The sequence below is a fragment of the Arachis stenosperma genome, chromosome 6, assembly GCF_014773155.1.
Source record: "Arachis stenosperma cultivar V10309 chromosome 6, arast.V10309.gnm1.PFL2, whole genome shotgun sequence".
Lineage (NCBI taxonomy): Eukaryota > Viridiplantae > Streptophyta > Magnoliopsida > Fabales > Fabaceae > Arachis > Arachis stenosperma.
The window spans coordinates 111,523,196-111,544,377 of record NC_080382.1 but is presented as its reverse complement, the minus strand read 5'-3'; the positions used below and the strand labels follow the sequence as shown (position 1 = coordinate 111,544,377).

At 35.5% G+C, this 21,182-nt stretch overlaps 1 protein-coding gene and 1 non-coding gene across 2 annotated transcripts; one reads left to right on the top strand and one right to left on the bottom strand.

The window, feature by feature from the left end:
• Positions 1 to 36: 36 nt before the first annotated feature.
• On the top strand, positions 37 to 144 carry LOC130937805 (small nucleolar RNA R71). Its single transcript, XR_009069003.1, has one exon. It is a non-coding gene; the product is annotated as a small nucleolar RNA R71 (small nucleolar RNA).
• Positions 145 to 17,709: 17,565 nt separating this feature from the next.
• On the bottom strand, positions 17,710 to 20,343 carry LOC130933012 (purple acid phosphatase-like). The gene is made up of 8 exons (XM_057862500.1): positions 20,152 to 20,343; positions 19,782 to 19,982; positions 19,528 to 19,639; positions 19,044 to 19,273; positions 18,795 to 18,933; positions 18,452 to 18,672; positions 18,150 to 18,271; positions 17,710 to 18,070 (listed from the first exon to the last, which is right to left on the bottom strand). Exons 1-8 carry the CDS (start codon positions 20,323 to 20,325, stop codon positions 17,869 to 17,871), a joined length of 1,401 nt encoding a protein of 466 aa, XP_057718483.1. The 5' UTR covers positions 20,326 to 20,343; the 3' UTR covers positions 17,710 to 17,868.
• Positions 20,344 to 21,182: the final 839 nt, after the last annotated feature.

Below are 21,182 nucleotides of genomic sequence, written 5' to 3'. Positions count from 1 at the left end.
ACCATCATAGAAAATACCTATGATGCTCCATTCAGAAAGCATATCAGAAGGACACTTTCTGATTAATTGTTTATATCTTTCCCAAGCTTCATAGAGGGATTCTCCTTCCTTCTGTCTGAAGGTTTGGACTTCCACTCTAAGCTTACTCAATTTTTGAGGTGGAAAGAACTTTGCCAAGAAGGCATTGACTAGTTTTTCCCAAGAGTCCAGGCTTTCTTTAGGTTGTGAGTCCAACCATGTCCTAGCTCTGTCTCTTACAGCAAAAGGGAATAGCATAAGTCTGTAGACCTCAGGGTCAACCCCATTAGTCTTGACAGTGTCACAGATTTGCAAGAATTCAGCTAAAAACTGATGAGGATCTTCCAATGGAAGTCCATGGAACTTGCAATTCTGTTGCATTAGAGAAACTAATTGAGGCTTAAGCTCAAAGTTGTTTGCTCCAATGGCAGGGATAGAGATGCTTCTCCCATAGAAGTTGGGAGTAGGTGCAGTAAAGTCACCCAGCACCTTCCTTGCATTGTTGGCATTGTTGTTTTCGGCTGCCATGTGTTCTTCTTCTTTGAAGAATTCGGTCAGGTCCTCTAAAGAGAGTTGTGCTTTGGCTTCTCTTAGCTTTCTCTTCAAGGTCCTTTCAGGTTCAGGGTCAGCCTCAACAAGAATGCTTTTGTCTTTGCTCCTGCTCATAAGAAAGAGAAGAGAACAAGAAAATGTGGAATCCTCTATGTCACAGTATAGAGATTCCTTTAGGTGTCAGAGGAAAAGAAAAGTAGAAGACAGAAGTAGAAAATTCGAACTTATCAAAGAAGATGGAGTTCGAATTTTACATTAAGGAATAGTGTTAGTCCATAAATAGAAGGATGTGAGAAGAAGGGAAGTGATTTTCGAAAATTAAGTAAAGATTTTTGAAAACATTTTTGAAAAACACTAATTGATTTTCGAAAATGAAAGTGGAAAAAAAAATCAAGTGATTTTTGAAAAAGATTTTGAAATTAGAAATCAGAAAGATTTGATTGAAAACTATTTTGAAAAAGATGTGGTTAAGAAGATATGATTGGTTTTAAAAAAGATGTGATTGAGAAGATATGATTTGAAAAACATTTTAAAAAGATTTGATTTTGAAAATTAAAAACTTGGCTAACAAGAAAAGATATGATTCAAACATTAAACCTTTCTCAACAGAAAAGGCAACATACTTGAGATGTTGAATCAAATCATTAATTGATAGTAAGTATCTTTAAAAATAGAAAGAAATTGATTTTGAAAAAGATTTGATTGAAAGTATATGATTTGAAAAAGATTTGATTTTGAAAAACTTTGAAAACTTGAAAAATTTTGATTTGAAAACAAAATCTTCCCCCTTGTGCCATCCTGGCGTTAAACGCCCAGAATGGTGCACATTCTGGCGTTTAATGCCCAAAATGCTACCCTTTTGGGCGTTAAACACCCAACCAGGTACCCTGGCTGGCGTTTAAACGCCAGTCTGTCCTTCTTCACTGGGCGTTTTGAACGCCCAGCTTTTTCTGTGCAATTTCTCTGCTGTATGTTCTGAATCTTTAATTCTCTGTATTATTGACTTGAAAAGACACAAATTAGAAATATTTTTTGATTTTTAATAATAAGGAATAATCAAAATGCAACAAGAATCAAATAACAATGCATGCAAGACACCAAACTTAGCAGTTTGTATACTATTGACACTAACAAAATGAGAATGCATATGAGACACACAAAACACTCAAGTCAATAGAATTTAAAGATCAGAGCACGAAAATCATCAAGAATTACTTGAAGATCCTTAAGACACATGAATGAATGCATGCAATTGACACCAAACTTAAGATGAGACACTAGACTCAAACAAGAAATTTTTGGATTTTATGATTTTTTTGATTTTTTTGTGTTTTACGAAAATTAAGTGGAAAAAGATATCAAAATTCTTAATGAGAATTCTAGGAATCAGTGCAATGCTAGTCTAAGACTCCGGTCCAGGAATTAGACATGGCTTCACAGCCAGCCAAGCTTTCAAAGAAAGCTTCGGTCCAAAACACTAGACATGGCCAATGGCCAGCCAAGCCTTAGCAGATCACTGCTCCAAAAGCAAGATTGATAAAAATCAACAAGCTCTTGTGATGATAAGTTGAAACCTCGGTCCAATGAAATTAGACATGGCTTCACAGCCAGCCAGACTTCAACAAATCATCATGAAACTCTAGAATTCATCTTCAAGAACTCTGAAAAAAAAAATACCTAATCTAAGCAACAAGATGAACCGTCAGTTGTCCAAACTCAAACAATCCCCGGCAACGGCGCCAAAAACTTGGTGCGCGAAATTGTGAACAATACTTTTCACAACTCTCATAATCCCCGGTCATGAACCCCAAAAACTTGGTGTTCAATACCATGGCATTAACACAACTTCGCACAACTAACCAGCAAGTGCACTGGGTCGTCCAAGTAATAAACCTTACGCGAGTAAGGGTCGATCCCACGGAGATTGTTAGTATGAAGCAAGCTATGGTCATCTTGTAAATCTTAGTCAGGCAAACTCAAATGGATATGGTGATGAACGCATAAAACATAAAGATAAAGATAGAGATACTTATGTAATTCAATGGTAGGAACTTCAGATAAGCGCATGAAGATGCCTTCCCTTCCGTCTCTCTGCTTTCCTACTGTCTTCATCCAATCCTTCTTACTCCTTTCCATGGCAAGCTTAAGCAAGGGTTTCACCGTTGTCAGTGGCTACCTCCCATCCTCTCAGTGGAAATGTTCAACGCACCCTGTCATGGCACGGCTATCTATCTGTTGGTTCTCGATCATGCCGGAATAGAATCCAGTGATTCTTTTGCGTCTGTCACTAACGCCCCGCCCTCAGGAGTTTGAAGCACGTCACAGTCATTCAATCATTGAATCCTACTCAGAATACCACAGACAAGGTTAGACCTTCCGGATTCTCTTGAATGCCGCCATCAGTTCTAGCCTATACCACGAAGACTCTGATCTCACGGAATGGCTGGCTCGGTTGTCAGGCAAGCACTCGGTTGTCAGGCGATCAACCATGCATCGTGTATCAGGAATCCAAGAGATATTCACCCAATCGAAGGTAGAACGGAGGTGGTTGTCAGTCACACGTTCATAGGTGAGAATGATGATGAGTGTCACGGATCATCACATTCATCAAATTGAAGAACAAGTGATATCTTAGAACAAGAACAAGCGGAATTGAATAGAAGAACAATAGTAATTGCATTAATACTCGAGGTACAGCAGAGCTCCACACCTTAATCTATGGTGTGTAGAAACTCCACCGTTGAAAATACATAAGTACAGGGTCTAGGCATGGCCGAATGGCCAGCCTCCCAATGATCTAAGATAGCATGAGAACAAAGATAGCTACCAAGATATCCCAATACAATAGTAAAAGGTCCTACTTATAGAAAACTAGTAGCCTAGGGTGTACAGAGATGAGTAAAAGACATAAAAATCCACTTCCGGGCCCACTTGGTGTGTGCTTGAGCTGAGCAATGAAGCATTTTCGTGTAGAGACTCTTCTTGGAGTTAAACGCCAGCTTTTGTGCCAGTTTGGGCGTTTAACTCCCATTTTGGTGCCAGTTCCGGCGTTTAACGCTGGAATTCCTAAGGGTGACTTTGAACGCCGGTTTGGGCCATCAAATCTTGGGCAAAGTATGGACTATCATATATTGCTGGAAAGCCCAGGATGTCGACTTTCTAACGCCGTTGAGAGCGCGCCAATTGGGCTTCTGTAGCTCCAGAAAATCCACTTCGAGTGCAGGGAGGTCAGAATCCAACAGCATCTACAGTCCTTTTTAGTCTCTGAATCAGATTTTTGCTCAGGTCCCTCAATTTCAGCCAGAAAATACCTGAAATCACAGAAAAACACACAAACTCATAGTAAAGTCCAGAAAAGTGAATTTTAACTAAAAACTAATAAAAATATGCTAAAAACTAACTAGATCATACCAAAAACATACTAAAAACAATGCCAAAAAGCGTACAAATTTTCCGCTCATCACTTCACTATCAAAAATATGCACTGTTCAAGCATTCATTCAGAAAACAAAAAGTATTATCACCACATCAAAAATAATTAAACTATTTTCAAGATAGAATCCAAAATTCATGTACTTCTTTTTCTTTTTCAAAAAACATTTTTCATTTAAGAAAGGTGAAAGATTCATGGAATATTCATAGCTTTAAGACATAGACACTAAACACTAATGATCATGTAATAAAGACACAAACATAGACAAAACATAAAGCATGGAAACCAAAAAATAGAAAAATAAGAACAAGAAAATTAAAGAACGGGTCCACCTTAGTGACGGCGGCTAGTTCTTCCTCTTGAAGATCCTATGGAGTTCTTGAGCTCCTCTATGTCTCTTCCTTTATGTGAGTAGAAGAATAGAAGAATGAGGTAGGGTGAGAATAAGAAAAATTTGAACACAGAGAGAGGGAGAGGGTTCGAATTTATGAGTAGAAGAGAAGTGTTAGTAATTAAATAAAATAAATAGAAAGAGAAGAGAGGGAGAGAATTCAAATATTAGTTTAAAAGAAAAGAAAAATATTTTTGTTTTTATTTTAATTATTGGTTAGAATTCGAATTTATTAAAAAAAATAAAATTAGAATTTAAAACAATTAGTTAATTAAAAAGAATTTTGAAAAAGTGGTTAGTTAATTTTCGAAAATTAGAGAGAGAGAAAAGTAGTTAGGTGGTTTTGAAAAAGATAAGAAATAGTAAACTTTTTAAAATCAAAACAAAACAAACAAGTAATTTAGTGAAAAAGATTTGAAAATCAATTTTGAAAAGATAAGAAGTTAGAAAAAGATTTTGAAATTAGATTTTGAAAAAGATATGATTGACATTTATTTTGAAAAAGATTTGAAAAAGAAATTAAAAAAAATTTGATTTTTAAAATTAAAGTTCATGACTTGACTAATAAGAAATTAAAAGATATGATTCTAGAATTTAAAGATTGAACTTTTCTTAATAAGAAAGTAACAAACTTGAAATTTTTGAATCAAAACATTAAATGCTAGCAAAGATTTCGAAAATTTTGAAATAAGATTAAGAAAAAGATTTTGAAAATTTGTTTTTGAAGAATTTTCGAAAAACATGAAAGAAAAAATGAAAAAGATTTTATTTTGAAAAAGATTTGAAACATTAAATGAAAAAGATTTTGAAAACTTTTAAGAAAGAATTCGAAAATATTAAAATAAAAATAAAAAAGATTTGATTTCGAAAAAGATTTGAAAAGATAGAATTTTTAAATTAAAATTTTGACTTGACTAACAAGAAACAACTAAATTTTAAAATTTTTTTAATAAGTCAACCCAAAATTTCAAAAATTATGAGTGAAATATGGAAAGATATTTTTTTGATTTTATTGAATTTAATGAAGAAAGAGAAAAATAACAAAATGACACATGACATAAAAAGTATGAATCAAAACAAGAAAAATATGCAAGAACACTTTGAATGTTAAGATGAACACCAAGAACACTTTGAAGATCAAGATGAACATCAAGAACATATTTTTGAAAATTTTTAAGAAAAGAAAGACATGCAAGACACCAAACTTAAAAAATTTTTTACTTTTAAACACATTGAATTCGAAAATGCACAAGAAAAACAGGAAAAGACACAAAACAATAAAATTTAAAGATCAAACAAGGAAAATCATCGAGAACAACTTGAAGATCAATGAAGAACACAATGCATATATTTTTGAAAATTAAAGAAAAATTAAAACATGCAATTGACACCAAACTTAAAATTTGACACTGGACTCAAACAAGAAACACAAAATCTTTTTGGTTTTTATAATTTAATTAAATTTTTTTGTATTATTTTTTTTCAAAATTAAAAATAAAAAGCTTAAACATAAAATAAAATTACCCAATCTAAGCAACAAGATGAACCGTTAGTTGTCCAAACTCGAACAATCCCCGGCAACGGCGCCAAAAACTTGGTGCACGAAATTGTGATTCACACTTTTCACAACTCCGCACAACTAACCAGCAAGTGCACTAGGTTGTCCAAGTAATACCTTACGTGAGTAAGGGTCGTTCCCATGGAGATTGTCGGCTTGAAGCAAGCTATGGTCATCCTATAAATCTTAGTCAGGCGGATTCAACTGGTTATGAGGTTTTGATAATTAAAAGATAAATAAAATAAAGATACTTATGTAATTCATTGGTGGGAATTTCAGATAAGCGTTTGGAGATGCTTTGTTGCTTCTGAACCTCTGCTTTCCTATTGTCTTCTTCCAACCATGCGTGCTCCCTTCCATAGCAAGTTGTATGATCCTCTCGGATGAAAAATACCAGGTACGATCTCTGTACGGCTAATCAACTGTCAGATTTCTCGTCTCGGATGAAAAATACCATGTACAGCTACCACACGGCTAATCATCTGTCGGTTCCCGCTAGCGTCAGAATAGGATCTCTCTATCCTTTTGCACACTGTCACTGCGCCCAACATTCGCAAGTTTGAAGCTCTTTACAGTCATCCCTTCCCAGATCCTACTCGAAATACCACAGACAAGGTTTGCACTTTCCGGATCTCAGGAATGCTGCTAATGGTTCTAGCCTATACCATGAAGGTTCTAATCTTAGATTCAGATGCTCTGTTGTCAGGAGAGATTATGTGAATCATTGATTAGAAACCCAAGAGAATATACTCCAGCTGTTGTCTAATGACTACGTTGAACATCATGTAGACCGCTTGTGGTTGTCAGGCACGCGGATCTTGGCTAAGCGAGTAATGAAGATAGTGGGTGATTGTCACGGGTCACCCATTCATTTTGACTTAACTGAATTAAGTACAAGAGTATATCTTGGAGAAGAAGTAGGCGTGAATTGAAGGAAAAACAATAGTACTTGCATTAATTCATGAAGAACAGTAGAACTCCTCACCTTAATCTATGAGGTGTAGAACCTCCACCATAGAAAATACATAAGAGTGAAAGTTCTAGGCATGGCCGAAGGGCCAGCCTCCAAATGTGAACAATGGCATAAAGCTTGATGATAAAAGTCTAAAAAGTGCTATTTATACTCAACTAGTTACTAAGGATTACAGAAAATAAGTAACTAAGTGCAAATAGTGCAGAAATCCACTTTCGGGGCCCACTTGGTCTGTGCTTGGGCTGAGTATTGAAGCTTTCACGTGCATAGGCCATTCTTGGAGTTAAACACCAGCTTGGGTGCCAGTTTGGGCGTTTAACTCCAGTTTTGGTGCCAGTTCTAGCGTTTTACGCCAGAAAAGGGTTGCTGGCATTTGGACGCCAGTTTGGGCCATCAAATCTTAAAAAAAGCATGGACTATTATATATTGATGGAAATTCCAGAATGTCTACTTTCCAACGCAATTGAGAGCGCGTCAATTGGGCTTTTGTAGCTCCAGAAAATCCACTTCGAGTGAAGGAGGGTCAGAATCCAACAGCATCTGTAGTCCTGTATCAGCCTCTGAATCAGATTTTTGCTCAACTCCCTAAATTTCAGCCAGAAAATACCTGAAATTACAGAAAAACACACAAACTCATAGTAAAGTCCAGAATTGTGATTTTTGCATAAAAACTAATAAAAATGTAACAAAAAGTAACTAAAACATACTAAAAACTATGTAAAAACAATGCCAAAAAGGGTATAAAATATTCGCTCATCAGCTAGCCAGGGTATCGCTGCTGGGCGTTCAACGCCCCACGAGGGGAGCATTGCTGGCATTGCATGCCAGCCAGGGAGCAGCCCCTGGGCGTTTAAACGCCAATGCAGAGAAGTAGGGAATCTGGAATTCCCTAGCCTCTCAGAACCAAGAGGTCCCACAGAAGCTCCACCTACCCCACCTTCTACCTTCCCATTGATCATATTTGCTCGAGGGCGAGCAAAACTCTTAAGTTTGGTGTTGTAAAAGCTCTGCTTTGTGACTTCTACCACTCTTAAGTATAGAAGAAGAGGATGGAGCAAACTAGAGAGCATGCACATGAGCCTGTGCAGCCGCCTCAACAAAGGCAAAGGAGTGAGATAGAAGAGATCAAGCACTACATGGGATCCTCAAGGAGGAGCACTGGCCACCATCATTAGGTGGATTCGTTCTCTTTTACTCCATTCCTATTATTTTTCCGTTTTCTGTCTGTTTATTTATCTGCTCTCTTGTTCTAGTTGCATGATCATTTGCATTGATGTCTTAAAGACTTAAAATGTTCCATATATCCCTCACCTTGCTTAAAAAACAAAAATTTTTGAAAAGAATTGAGAGATGCATGAATTTTAAGTTTAAAATAAGATTAGTTTAATTAATTTGATGTGGTGTCATTCGCTTTTATTTTCTGAATGTATGAAATAAACAGTGTATATTTTAAGTTGTAACTTTAGAATGTTGGCTCTTGAAAGAATAAGAAAAAAGGAAAAATATTATTGATAAGCGAAAAAATCTGAAAATTGATTCTTGAAGCAAGAAAAAGCAACAAAAAGTAAAAGAAAAAGCATGTTACAAAAGAAAAAAAAATTATAAGCATGTGAAAAAGAAAGAAAAAAGTGGCGAAAAACCAAAAAAAATAAAAAGCAGAAAAATCCATTACTGCCCAAAAATGCAGGAAAAGGAGGGCAGATTGAAAAAGCCAGTAACCCTTTAACCCAAAAGGCAACGGTGAAAGGGCCCAATGCTTTGAGCATCAGTGGTTAGGAGGGCCCAAAGGAATAAAATCCTGGCCTAAGCGGCTAAACCAAGCTGTCCCTAACCATGTGCCTGTGGCGTGAAGGTGTCAAGTGAAAAGCTTGAGACTGAGCGGTTAAAGTCGTGGTCCAAAGCAAAAGCGTGTGCTTAAGAACTCTGGACACCTCTATCTGGGGACTTTAGCAAAGCTGAGTCACAATTTGAAAAGGTTCACCCAGGTAAAGTGTCTGTGGCATGAATGTATCCGGTGGTAATATTGGAAAACAGAGTACTTAGAGTCACGGCCAAGAGTCTGAAAAGTTGTGTTCAAGAATCAAAATAAGCTTAAGTAAGAGTGTCAATAATATCATCTGGATTCTAAGTTCCTAATGATGCCAACATCTCTGAGTTTCAACGAATAGTGAGATACCAAAACTATTCAGAAGCAAAAAGCTACTAAGTCCTGCTCATCTTATTTTAACTAAGCTTTGAAACATAAAAATTTATTGTATCTTAATTTTCTTTCTATCCTACTGTGTTTTTAGTTGCTTAGGGACAAGCAACGGTTTAATTTTGGTGTTGTGATGAGCGGATATTTTATACGCTTTTTGACATCATTTTCATATAGTTTTTAGTAGTTTTATTTAGTTTTTATAGGTTTTAGTGTTAAATTCACATTTTTGGATTCTACTATGAGTTTTTGTGTTTTTGTACAATTTTAGGTATTTTCTGGCTGAAATTGAGGAGTTGGAGCAGAAGTCTGATTCAAAGACAGAGAAAGCACTGCAGATGTTGTCCAGATCTAACCTGCCTACATTTGGAAGAGGTTTTCTGGAGCTACAGAAGTCTGAATGGAGTGCTCTCAACAACTATAGAAAGCTGATTTCTAGAGCTTTCCAGTAATATTTAATAGTTTATACCTTGCTTTGGATTAGAAGGCCCAAAACTGGCGTCCAACGCCAACTTCCTGTCCCCTTCCAGGCGTCCAACGCCCAAAGAGTAGAGCCCAGCGTCCAAAGGCCCAGAGAGGACCCCCTAGGTGGCGTTCCACACCCAAGGAGCCTCATAGCACGTGAATCTCATCAAAGCTCAGCCCAAACACTCACTAAGTGGTCCCCAGAGGAGGATTTCAGCATTAAATAGACTGTTTAACCCTTACTAGTCATTTGTTCAGTATTTAAGAGTTATTTTACACAATGTCTTCAGACCTTTTTGGAGGATACACATTATTTTTTAGTTTTACATTGTTTTCACATTAGTATGAGTTTCTAAACCTCCTAGGTTAAGGGGAGGAACCCTGATGAGTCCTATGTATTACTAAAAGTGTTACTGTTTCTCTTCGATCCGTGTTTGATTAATTCTAAGATGTGTATTCGTTCTTCATCACTATGAATGCGTTGAACTGGCATAAGGTTATCACATTCTACATGGGTTCAGAGTGCGTCTTTTATCGGACAATGATGAACCGCTAGCTTGAATATACATCTCTTAGACGGCTAATCCACGACTTCGTTGGGGACTTCTCGAGACATCAGTTCAGCCAATTTCCGGGGAGATTAGGGTCTCTGTGGTAGAGGCTAGAACCAAAGGCGCAGCATTCCTCCGATCCAGAAGATTCGACCTTGTCTATGGCGTTTTGAGTAGGATCATCAAGGAGAATGAACTGCAGAAGCTTCACCCTCAATCAGAATGGATCCGCACTAAACCTAGGGTTCAGATCCAGAGGAGTATTGGCAGCTGCTCAAACTAGTGTCAATGACATACAGCCTGCCATTGAAAAAGTCACTCACAAGCAAGGAGAGCAGTAGTACCAGAGTTCATTTAGAAAGACAAAGCAACTCCGACTCTCAACTCTATTTCTATTCTTATTTCAACTTAACATCCAAATGTTTTATATAACAAGTACTTATACAAAGTTCCAAGCATAACCCTTCTGATTCCACCTGACTAAGACCTGCAAGACAACCATTGCTTGCTTCAAGCCACAATCCTTGTGGGATTGACCTTGACTCGCTCAGGTATTACTTGGGCGATCCGGTGCACTTGCTGGTACAGTTGTACGAAGGTGTGGGGATTCGTGCACCAAGGTGGTATGTAAGAAGGTGGATGGTAGTAGTGGTGTGGTGTTTGAAAATGTGTTGATTGAGGATTATGTTAGAGGTATGGGTCATAGGTATATGGTGGCGAACGTATGTAATCGTTGTAAAATCCACCATATCCTTGGTTTGGGTATGCATATTAGGGAGGGTGTTGCTCATTGTAGTATGGAGGAGATTGCTCCTTCCTCAATTGAATTTTCCATCCCATGGTGCAATTCAAAATTGAAGTTATCAAGCCCTACAAAATGATCATAACCATACTCTAAACCAAGAGGGTGATAACTCATAGAAAAAAATAGAAAATAAGAACAAAAGACATCAAAAGAGATAAAATCCTAATTACTAAAAAAAGCAAACAACCAACCCAAAAAGTATCTATTCACACTATTCACATATTCACAACAACTAAAACTATAGCACTTATTGCACTAGTCCCCGGCAACATCGCCAAAAACTTGATGGAGGAGAATTACACCAGTTCGGATTTTTCCACTTAAAATAACTTCTGTTGCAAGTATAGACCAAACCGGCAACCAATCCCACCATCAAAGTTTAGTTTTCAAATACAAATTAACCGAGAGTAACTAAACCTCGGGTCGTCTTCCCTAGGAACTAGTGCCTAAGAACGCACAATTTTAGTTGTGAAGAGCAAGGGGTTTTCAATGATGAAGCAAGAAATTAAAGGAATTAAAGAACAATCAAAATTGTAATTAATAAACTAATAAACGAACTAAAAAATATGTATGTAATATGAACAAGTAAAACTCAAAATTGAAAGAATTGTGGTTCAAAACATAAATGGAACCTTGACTTCGGATAAGTTATGGAATCCCTTCCTTGCCATAACCACAACTATGATAATTATGATGGATTAATCTCACCAAGTCTACCCTTAACATCGAAGAGTAGGTCAAGTGAGCATAATTGTTATTAATCCACAAATCCTAACTCACTTACTAATTACCTTAGTAAAAAGCTAGCGTTAGTGGAAATAATAACAACTAACAACCCAAGAATTATCACTAAATGTCAGATAATATGACTCTAGTATCCTATATACTCATTTTTCCCAAGCCAAGGGGTGGAATCCCCATAATCAAATTTGGCATTTCATCAAACACATGGTAGGCATAAGCATAAAACATGGCAAAATTGGAAAAATGATAAAAACTATGAACCACAAATGATCAAAATCAACAATAGTAACTCAAACAAATATAAAGTAACCAACAATCATCAAATTAACCAACTAGAAATCAAAATTGCAAAACTATATATGTATTGATAAAGGAAAATGAAATACAAGAAAGTGTAGCACAAGTAGTATAACAAAAGAGAAAATTAAGGAAATACTTACAATGGAAATGGCTAGAATCAAAGATCACAATTGGAAAATGAAAACTTGTAGCATAAACCCTAATTAAACCTAAGGAAAATTGAGAGAAAACCTAAGCTAAACTACCCTAAAACTACTCTAAGTGTATTGTGTAGTGTATGGTCCCCCATATGGTGTTGCTAGCCCCTCCATATATAGTTCAAAACCTTCAGAAATGGGCCGGGGAACCCTCAAAATTGCAAGCCACGTGACTTTTTAATAAGGTCACGTGCAGGGACTTGTACGTACGCACAGATGTGTGCGTACGCACACTTGCTGATTTTCCTCCTATGCGTACGCACAGATGTATGCATACGCACACTTGCTAGTTTCGTCAGTCGTGCATATGCACAGGTTGTTGTGCATATGCACACTTAGCTGTGTACTTCTCCTTTGTTTCCTTCATGTTTTCTTCCAATTGCATGCTTCTCTTCCACTCTTATCAAGCCATTCCAACCTATTATACCTGAAATCACTCATCAAAACCATCTAGGCATCGAATAGAATGAAAGTGGAATGAAATTGATTAAAATAAGCACAAAATAGCATATTTTCACAATTGGACATAATTTAGAGAGAAAACACAAAACATGCTATTTAGATGAATGAATGTGGGTTTATATGATGAAATCTACTTAAATCAATGCAAAATTTATCATCAAATATGGATTCATCAAAGGTCAAGCTCATGGCTTATCAACTAGTAAACTCTCAGAAAACTCCAGGAGTTGGGGTGAAATTGGGAGGGGGCAACTCAAGACTCTAAAAGGGTGTCTTGTTCAAAGTCGAAAAAAAAGATTTTTACACCCAGTCTACAGAAAAGACACTCATACAAGAAAATGAAATGCTCTTCCGATCTGTTAAAACGAGCATAACAAATCCTCTCCTTAGGATCCGCAGGAACTAAAACATACTTCTTCTCCTCCCTCTTATCACTACAAATCTTATGCTTAAGTCGAAACTTCTCTAGAGATTCTATATCCATAACCGGTACTGCAAAAGAATTCAAAAAAACCAAAATTTGAAAACATCAAATAACATACAAGCAACTTATATACTAAAAAAGAAAGAAAGTACCAACCTTGTTGACAAAAAACTTGTAAGACACTATAAATGCAGTATTAAAAACCAGTAACACCAAAAGTCTACGAAAAGAGGGAGCTGGAGCGGTTTTGAACTTCAAAAGGAACGAAGTATGGAAAAGAAATATTTTTTGCAAGAAGAAGATGTATGTGAAGAGAAACAAGATGGGAAAAAAAGAAGAATAAGGAGAAAAGCCAAGCCTTTATAACCAGTAGTAAGGGCAAACTGGTAATACCATGTTGTTTTAAATGCTACGCACAATTACCAATGTAACTGAAAAGGCACGCGAATAGTTACAGGATACCCAGCGTCACATCAATTAAAATCACATCGAGTTGTCGACCTGAGAGATAGAAACATGTCGAGCATCCGACCTTTGAACCATGATAGAAGTCATTTGACTTGACCGACTTATTTTACTTACGCTTGAATCTGGCTTATAGCGAAAATCGGTCTCTCAAGTAGGAGAACTGTTCATACCCTGACCCAAAAAATCAGGCTCAAGAATGACGAAAATCCCAACACAACTCCAACCGACTACCCGACCTCATGGAAGTTTGTTTTTGCTGTGCCAACTCAGCTTAATCCCTTCTAGAATGGGTGGATCTAAACCACCTCCTACAATCTCTCCTACTAATTCAAAAAGAGATCTCAACAATCCCTAGATAAAAGGGGTTAACCACCCCACCAGAAAGAGAGGAAGTTACATAGCGATGGTTAAGTTATCACCTCTACTATTATAAGTACACGTCTTCAAGTATACTTCGAACTCAATCTACATAAAATCTGCTTAAAACCCTTGCTGATTTAGGCATTGAAATTTCTTACAAGTAACACCCCCACATTCTCATGAAGAACTCGAATGACTTCGCCTCGCTGGAGAAGACGTCGAACCGATTCTTCATAGGAAATTGGACCTCATGTTTAGGCCCAAAACAACGTAGTTTCAAGTAACCCAAAAGACAAAAATATCATATGACGTTGTTGTCAATACAAAAAGTCATTTTAGCCCCCGAACCATTTTCTCTATTTTTTATTCGAAGGGATTCGCTGAACAGTGAAACTTGGCCAGGGTTTGAATAAGGAACCTCTTGGTTGCGAAATCTCTTAAGTGCCACTCTACCACTGTGCTTCTCAATATTATATATGACAAAGCCTAATTACATAGTAAATCCTTGAATTAAGTTCATAGGATATTCAACGTACTCTGGTTAAAGTAAGATTGTTATCTTCTAAATTCATCTCAGTTTTTAAAGTTTTATATTATTTTACCAGATGGTTGTTGACTTTCTCTTGTGTCAATTTTAATATCATAACTTATCAAGCGGCAAAGATGTTTCTTCCTCCTAATACAGTGATAAACTAAAAATCGCAAGAGCAGTATCATAATTCATGTTGAATATATATATTTCATAGTCTGTGTTTATTACAGCCTCCAGAGTACATGCCAGAGAACTTAACCCAGTATTCTGCTTGGGTGGGTGGTGCCATACTTGCCAAAGTAGCTTTCCCTCAAAGTCAACATATAACCAAGGGAGAATATGATGAAACTGGACCTTCCATTGTTCACCGGAAATGCTTCTAACAGAATTCATCTATCACATAATCTCCACAAACGTGGCATTTCCTTGCAGTTTGCACCTGCTTGTACTGTAATATATGGTAGGATTTTATTTGCTGTATATTCAAAATGCTACATATCCATTTGCTTGTGTTATTTTAAAATTTGCAGTGATAGCCACTGATACCAATCATCAGACAAAATCACGTGTATATATGTATTTATGTTATAGCTCTGGCAAGACCGTTATTTGCACACTCTTTCTACACCTTTGAGCTGCTTATAAATTTTGTAGATTAGTTACTAATTGTGTATTCTCATAGTTTTAAAAGAAACTCATAGGTTTTACATTAGAAATAACAAAATTGCAAGCACTCAGAAGGTGTTATAGGCGGTGATGTATATATGATGTGGTTTGTGCGTCTCTTATTCAATCATTAAATTCTTAAGGGCATCTTGTACAAATAAATTCAAAGATTTTCAATGCAAGATTACGTGATGAGTGCATTTGCACATTAAAAAAAGTTTTGATCTGTTATTAATTATCATTCTTATTCATATTCAGCATAATTTCCAAACTTAATGTCAATTGATCCGTTTTATACCATCTATAGAATTTGTATATCTTACAACTAAATTAAATTTGTTCTATTTTTTATTACCCATGTGGTAAACCTTCAGTTTTTATGCTACTCTTATATATTGATAAATGATTTTAATCTGTTTTGATATATTTACATGAATAAATAAAATAAAATACGCACACTTGGGTGAGTTCCATCAAGGCCGGAGATTATAAGCAATACTTTTGCCGTGGAAGGAAAGTGTAAATTATAGACATCTTATCCTTTTTGAAATAGGACATATTAAAAACATCTAATTTAGAGATTATCCAGGGTAGAACCATCCAATTAGTAGTCAACTTGTTATGGGTAAAGACACTAGCTAGATGACAAATATGTCAATTTTGTAACAAGTTTTGTCCACAAAACTGAATAATCAAAGAGCAATGATGACAAAGTCGAAATTCACGCTTTGTGAATCTAATACAATTACAAGTACACAAAGAAAACTAGGTGTCAAGTGCCTAATGGACTAACCTTGATCTTAACAACCCCACACTGCTTTAAAAAATATTAGCCTTTGTTACCTTCTGGCCATCACATTATACTATAGTGTATAATTTAATCAGAGTCAATGGGTCTATTTTCAGGGAAAAAGAGATTCTAACCTCTTGGAACTTTAGTACTATTCAATCATGTTACATGCTTGTGTTTTTAATATTTTTGTATTCTTTACAAGTAAATGGAGCTAGACAGGTTTATATGCTCTTTACACAAATGGATGATGGAGATTTTAAGATCTAAGTTCTCCATTTTCAGTAGGCCCTGTAAATTGGTCCTCTGCCTAACTTCGCTTTGGTGCAACCTTGGGATGCACAGGAACATATTCTTGAAGAAAAACAAAAACAAAACAAATGAATGATTGAAATTTGCCAACAATTCTTTTTCCATGTGATTTAGAAATTAGCCCCACTAAAAAATGTTTATACTCCATATTCTTTGATTTGTCATTTTTATTTAACATTTTTCAATGTTATATTAATGGGATAAGTCAATGATATCACAAAATATAAGTGTATTAAGCAAAGTAATATCATTTAAAGTAACAGGAGTGAGTAGTATATGGTTCTACAAATTGACAGATTAGATTAATTTACCCCTTATTTTATAAATCATACCTCCATTTTTCTTTATTCATTCTTCTGATGTGTCTGCTATGAGCCTATGACCACTATATGCCTTGCAGAGTCATTTATGAAACCTTCTTCAACCCCCTTATCAAATAAGGTTAGTAAGCTATTGAAATACCAATCTACATTCAGAAACCCCAACTTCATATTAAAAAAGTTAAGAAACAAAGGAAAAATAATAATAACAACTTAAAGTGGAAGAAAATCCACATCTCAAATTCAATAAGAAATTATCCTTTTATTGAAAAAGAAGAATTTGAACATGTTTTTTCATTTAGATTAGTGATATATTGGTTCATCTAGTAGATAAGGAAAATAGTCTTACTGGTTTATCATGTATTCCTAATTGGGACAAAGCTATAACCTCTAGTAACTCTTCCGTTGTTCCATAGCCTCCAGAACAGTTGATTGAATTTTAGAAAATTCTTAGAACAGAAAAGAAGAACACTATGAGTTTTCTTCCTTTTTTTTTGTTTGAAGTTTGAATGGATAAGATTTGGGGGAGGTTATTAAAATATTAACCAATCAAAAATTAAAACATGTCATAGAGGGTAAGTTATATGTTATTACAAAGAGAGTTAGGTAGAATTCACCATAATATACACTACTCATTGATTTATGCACCATGATGGTGCATTGGTGCATAGCAAAAATGCTCACAATTACTCCAACTAACTATCATAACCGAAATAACAGAATTTAACTAACTTGACACAAGTTGATTATTCAACCACTTAGAGATAGATGTCAATAATTTCTAACTTGGTTAGTATATATCAGTAAACTCATGATGAGATTTAACATCAACAAGCTTAGGTTTATATTTGTGAATTGTACTTTCTTGAAATTCAGCTCTTAAAATGGGTTGTCTTTCATTTAATTTTTTTAAATTTCATTGCAGTTTTAAATTTTAGAACATAGTTCAGTTATAAATTTTTTTGTTCACAGAAATTATTGAACGGTTCAAGTTGCTTCGGATTTCTCTTCTTATTATAAGTGATGTACGCTTTGTATTAAAAGAGAGAGAAAAAAAAAGGGTGTCCGGCTACTTCGAATAAAATGAACAAAAGCAATCAATTATGCATCAAAATGAATGAGGCCAAAATGCTACTGTAACAAAGTATTCTGAGAATAATCTCAACTTTCTTATTAATAATGGATTTGAAATTTATGGAAGTTAATTGGAGAAATGGTTGAATATTGCAGCAAACAATTTGCATTTATGTGACATAAAAGTACAACAACATAACGGTTGATCATAGATGTCAGCAACCATGACTTTATTGACATCGCGAATTCTTCTCAAAGTACCAATACATATGTGTGTCAATGAGAACTATGAGTTGTGGAATCATCAACTGCGTGCCAGAATCTGTTGAAAAACCACATGCTGTCGGCTTCCACGGCATATCCATCTTGATTCCGATGCCAGCCATAGTGAGCATGTGTTCGGTTCTTTATGTCGAATATGGCGTGTCCAAAGCTAGCCTCTCTGTATGCTGAGAAGGCCGGCTGTGGTTCTGTCATGCTGCAGGTTAATGGATATTTAAATCAGACTCGGATACATCAAAGTAACTGAATTATGATTTATTATGTTTAGACCTTACTTGGTAGCCAAGCCTTCAAGGTTTCCTCCATCACCAATGATTATATATACAGGAGCCGATTGATCTTTCACAGGAACGCAAATACCGTTCACAATGTTGTAAGCAATATTCGAGACACGTTCCTGATACATAATTTAGTTGAGGCTTTGTGAAAGCTCATTGAAGTGCATTGTTTGAGGCTTTGTGACACACATTTAGTTGCATTGTTATCTTTCTAGTTTGAAGGCAGGTCTAATGAGTAATGCACAAATTTCAAAAAAGGAAGTGTTTAGTAGCTTAACAAGCCTAGTATTAACACTTACGGATCGTTCATAGGCATGAACATGGCCTGCAAACACGACATCAACCTTGTACTTCACAAACCAATGTTCATACATTACTCTCATCGATTCACCTTCCATATAGTGATAATTGTAGCTGTTATACCAAGGCGAATGCAGAAGCACAATCAACCATGGAGTCTCCCTCCTGTTAACTTTTGGTAGCTCCTGTTCAAGCCATTCGTATTGTGGTGTATATTTCCCTGGAAAGAAAAATTGAAGCTTATACATTTTATTCAAGATGTTTACAAAAAAGTCATAACAATAGGTCAAAATTGCTTGCTCAAAGTACATATCACGCAAAAAAATATGTATTTATGAATACCATATGCTGAATATGAGGCCAAGACTATGATGTGTGCCGAGGCTCTCTTGATAGAATACCAGAAGGGTGCGGTACTCTGCGATGCTCTATAAGGAACATGATAGCGATGGATATACGGCTTGAAAGGTACAGTTTCACCCTGCAAAATATCATTCACTAGTGTCAAAAGCCGACTACAAAGATGAAACACACTAAGTTTCTTAACTTCTCAAAACCAAATTAAAACAATTATTACGAGAGAATCCTTACGATTTCTGGAGCAAAATCAATTTCATGGTTCCCTGCAACCCAAATCCATGGTTGATAAGCAGTACTCCTTTCTACAAACCTTCCCCAAGTATCCCATCTAACGTTATCGTGATTAGGGTAATTATCCGCATAAGAAAGGTCTCCAACAAACAACACAGTTTGTCCTTTACTTGGGCTCTTTTCATAGTGAGTGAGTGTTTTATTTGAATCATAACTCTGACCAAGATCCCCTGCAGATCATTGCCATATTAATTAATAAAAAACATATTGGCATTGATTTCGGGTAAATTTACTCCCAAAAAAGCTGAAACTGTAAATTTGTATACATCAAGCAAAGTAGATCACAACTTTAGGAAATTCAGTTTTAGTTCCCTAACATTATATACTTGTAAATCAAATTAGTCCACCATATTATAATTTTTTTGTCTTAGTTAAATTAGTCTCTATTAGGAAAATTTTAACATAGTTGATAGAATATACTTACCAATGAGACCAAATGTGTATGGCACATCAGGACCAACTTGAGGAGGAGTCACAAACCAAAATTGCCTTGTTGTGTTGGTGATTCCAACTTCATAGTAGCATTTGGTGTTGTACTGTCCAAAGCAAGAACCACATGAATCAATAATGGATTGATTGCATAACAAAAATGACACTTTTCTCTATTCTTCATAAGCATCAAACTGAAATTGGTACAAAAAAAACATGGAATGCAATGGAATGAAGCAGAAGAAATACCTCCAAATTTCTGATGGTGCAGTGATGAATAAAACCAGAGGAGTAATTGAAGTATCTGTAAGTAACATATTTTCCCTTAGCAAGCTTTTTTTGCTTGCTGTTCTCGCTCCAGTATCGCACTTTGCTGGAGCCTGGTTCGTCCACCGTCACCCATGACACAGTCACTGCTTTCCCCTCGTGATCACCTTGTGTTATATGAACCTTTTATACATATATTCATTCATTAAAACTTAGAAACTAATGTAAAACCAAGAAGGAAAAGCACATTAAAATTTATGAAATTCACTATAATTTATGCAAATCAAACAGGAAAGTTCCTCAATCTTAAAACGCTATCCTACTTTGAAAAAAATGAAGAGAAAAAGGGTACCTGCTGGGGTGCATTATAACCAGGAGGAACAGCAAATACATCACTATCAAGTGGCATATCCACCGCCTTCTCTTCATTCCTAACGAAAGTGCTTGTTGATCCTCCATTACACAACATTGCCACGTTCACAAGAACCAAACCAAAAACCAAAATTTTGAAACCCACTGAACCCATTTTTGCAAAGTATACGAAGATCCGTGATGAATGTGGTTTTTATTTATAACAGCTCACATGTTTAAGTAATTAAATGCTGAATTTTGAAATAATAGAATGAGTAAATAATCGGAGTTTTAAAATTTACATCATTCCCTTGAATCATGAATGGCTATGAGTTGCTCTACTGTTTATCTTACCTAATTAGGGATAATTTTAATTGATTTTACATCATGTAATTAATCTCTAAATTCAAAATACTGCCAGTGATTCTATTTCTATTTATTTTGAAGCATTCAATTTAGTTTCATATTAAACAAAATAGATGAGTCAAAGTTGGTGTTATATTTTCTTTTGGGGAAATTCAAGTTTAAATTTGGAAAAAGCAGTTTGCAACTGCGGTTTCTTCATGACGGCCACCTCGTAATTGGATTATGATTGCAACAACGTTGCTGTCACCATCATACACCAACCTTATGATTGCAAACCGCTTTTTCCAAAGTATGAAAGTAAAGCTGGACTTGCACTTCTCAAAGGCCATGTAACACCAATTTTGGCTCATCAACTTCCTCTGGGTAATGCATGTGGTGATGGCCCTATGAGTCATGTGGCACTTTCCAACACTATATATATATATATATATATATATATATATATCTTTGTTTAAAAGATGATGATTACTAATTCAAATATTTTAAAATTTTATTTATTTAACTATCTTGTAAATTCGTATTAACTAATAAATATAAATTTAAAAAGTTCTTATTTACTAAAGTTATTTATTTTTACATTTCGAATAAAATATATATTAGAAATTTTATATTTTTATATCTGATATATTTAGTAAATAATTAATTATAAAATTTTGATATAATTGG

What these genes read in the sequence shown, in the direction of transcription:
- LOC130933012 (XM_057862500.1), bottom strand. Translation starts at nt 20,325, where the DNA reads ATGGGTTCAGTGGGTTTCAAAATTTTGGTTTTTGGTTTGGTTCTTGTG. An exon ending in GCACCATCAGAAATTTGGAG is followed by an intron (nt 19,640 to 19,781) that starts GTATTTCTTCTG and finishes TGCTTTGGACAG; the next exon opens with TACAACACCAAATGCTACTA. An exon ending in GGCCTCATATTCAGCATATG is followed by an intron (nt 18,673 to 18,794) that starts GTATTCATAAAT and finishes TTTTCTTTCCAG; the next exon opens with GGAAATATACACCACAATAC.